The sequence below is a fragment of the Corvus kubaryi genome, unplaced genomic scaffold, assembly GCF_017639235.1.
Source record: "Corvus kubaryi isolate FWS band 111438036 unplaced genomic scaffold, C.kubaryi_AGA036_p1.0 71, whole genome shotgun sequence".
Taxonomy (NCBI): Eukaryota; Metazoa; Chordata; class Aves; order Passeriformes; family Corvidae; genus Corvus; species Corvus kubaryi.
Window position 1 is genome coordinate 7,357,455 of NW_024582059.1, and position 1,854 is coordinate 7,359,308.

General features: G+C 46.6%; 1 protein-coding gene across 1 annotated transcript in view; it reads right to left on the minus strand.

The window, feature by feature from the left end:
- Positions 1–416: 416 nt before the first annotated feature.
- Positions 417–1,854, minus strand: part of LOC121675067 (protocadherin-23-like) — a 3,325-nt gene continuing 1,887 nt past the window's right edge. Inside the window, exon 2 of the mRNA XM_042050039.1 lies at positions 417–448. Coding sequence (XP_041905973.1) covers positions 417–448 — 32 coding nt within the window. The remainder of the gene's footprint in view (positions 449–1,854) is intronic.

A 1,854-nucleotide genomic window follows, 5' to 3' on the forward strand; every position in this document is an offset into this window, starting at 1 on the left:
CTCTTCATGATAGCCCTTCCTGCTCACAGTCTTTGAGTAGAAGGTTTCCTTTTGTGGGGGAAAAGATAAGAGGATAATTGTAAAAGGTGGATATGTTTAAAGTTTAAGCCTGCTACACAATGTAGTATGAAACTTGGACATCACTACGATGATCCTGGATTAACCTGCAAGTAGAACCAGCTTCCTTTCCTGGCAGTCCATAGGATGCTCATCTGTTTTTCCTCCTGTGTCTGTCTCTCATGCCTCCTTCTCATTCACATTTGGCTTCATTATCCCAGGTTCATTCATTACCAGGACGTAACTATTTCTTTCTACTCTCTAAACAGGATTATGGCAGCATGGGGACACTTTCAAAATTCAGTGCAGCGTGAGTGATGTACACATACATGACATCACAGCGCATGACACCTGCAGCCCTAGAAAGTCTGTGCTATTAATGCATCAAAACCTACAAGAAAAAAGAAATTAACAAAACCACAATCACAGGTTATCTTCTTCAAAACGCTCAGGAACCCTTCAGGAGGCGTCTGGCCGCTTAAATCAAAAGCACACGATTGCTATCCATCAGCCCCGCCGTGGAGTCAGGCAGCGGCAGCGCTCCCCGACGGCGCCTGCCCCGCTGCCTTTCAGCACCACGGACGCCCGCGCCCAGCGCCAGAGGCCGGGGCCGCCCCTCTCTCCTCCCCAGGAGATGGCGATTTCCTAAAATCGCATTATTGATTTTCTTCTAGGCATTCCTGGGGCCACCGGTGCACGACTTTTTTTTTTTTTTTTTTTCCCCCCATGGTGTTGGAGGAAAAAGAAAGCACGATGATGGGATTTTCTTTTTGGCTTGGGATACTAAATGAAAAGCACCATGAGCTCAACCTTCACAGAGTTTTTATAGATTAAATTGTATTAGAGCTGTACAAATGGTGTACTTCTTGAGCTCAGAGTGAATTTAGACAAAAGAGAAAAAATGATAGAGAAGAAAATGCCTTTTGTTCCAATAAACTACTGTCAGACCCAAAATATCAATGACTCCTGATCTGAAAAAAAAAAAAATTAATTCATTAAGTAGGCCACCTGAAGATAAAGACAGTTTGGTTTTTCATCAAATGTACTGAGGAAACACATTGTGGTTCTCCCTAGGTCTCCTCTTTAAGTGCTGGTTTTCCCCAAATTCATCTAAGTTCTGCACAAACTCAGAAACATGTCTACGTTCACCCAGGACCAACTGCTGTGAATTTTCTTCTGATGGAAAAGGCTTTGTTCCGTTCAAAGGTATACATTCTGCAATGCTTTCCCAGGCTGAAAGCAAAAGGGCTCTCTGTCAACCCCTGGCCCTCCAAAACCTCCATTCAACCTCACCGGCAAAGAATAAAGGGAGTTTTATAGATGAGTTGAACATTTTTCTCTATTAGGATTAAGCAGTTTCTGCAAAGGCACAGTGAGTTGATTCACTTCGTTAGCAGAGAGCTCGGGAACCATTACAAAGACCCTGAAGTGCACTTTAATTCCAGGACACTGTGGGTTACGCTGTCTGCCCTTCCCCCAGGTTCAGTTTGGGTCATGCTGCTCTCGGGGACGTGTCCTACTGGCTCTCCTCTGAGGACCATCTCAAGTCCTCAGAAGTATCACAGCTGGTTTAACTCCCTCTGAGATTTAACCAGAGCTGATACTTGATTCCCACTGAGGACCTGAGCTTCTGCACTCATTACCCACGCTACAAGTGTTCCGGGACAAGGAGCACATTTCTAAGGACACTGGTGAGGATGGCGGTATGAGGGCTGCGCTGATTAACGGAGCTCCCCCGGCCGCGCTCCCCGGCAGTACCGGGCCGTGCCGGGCAGTACCGGGCCGTGCCGGGCCGTG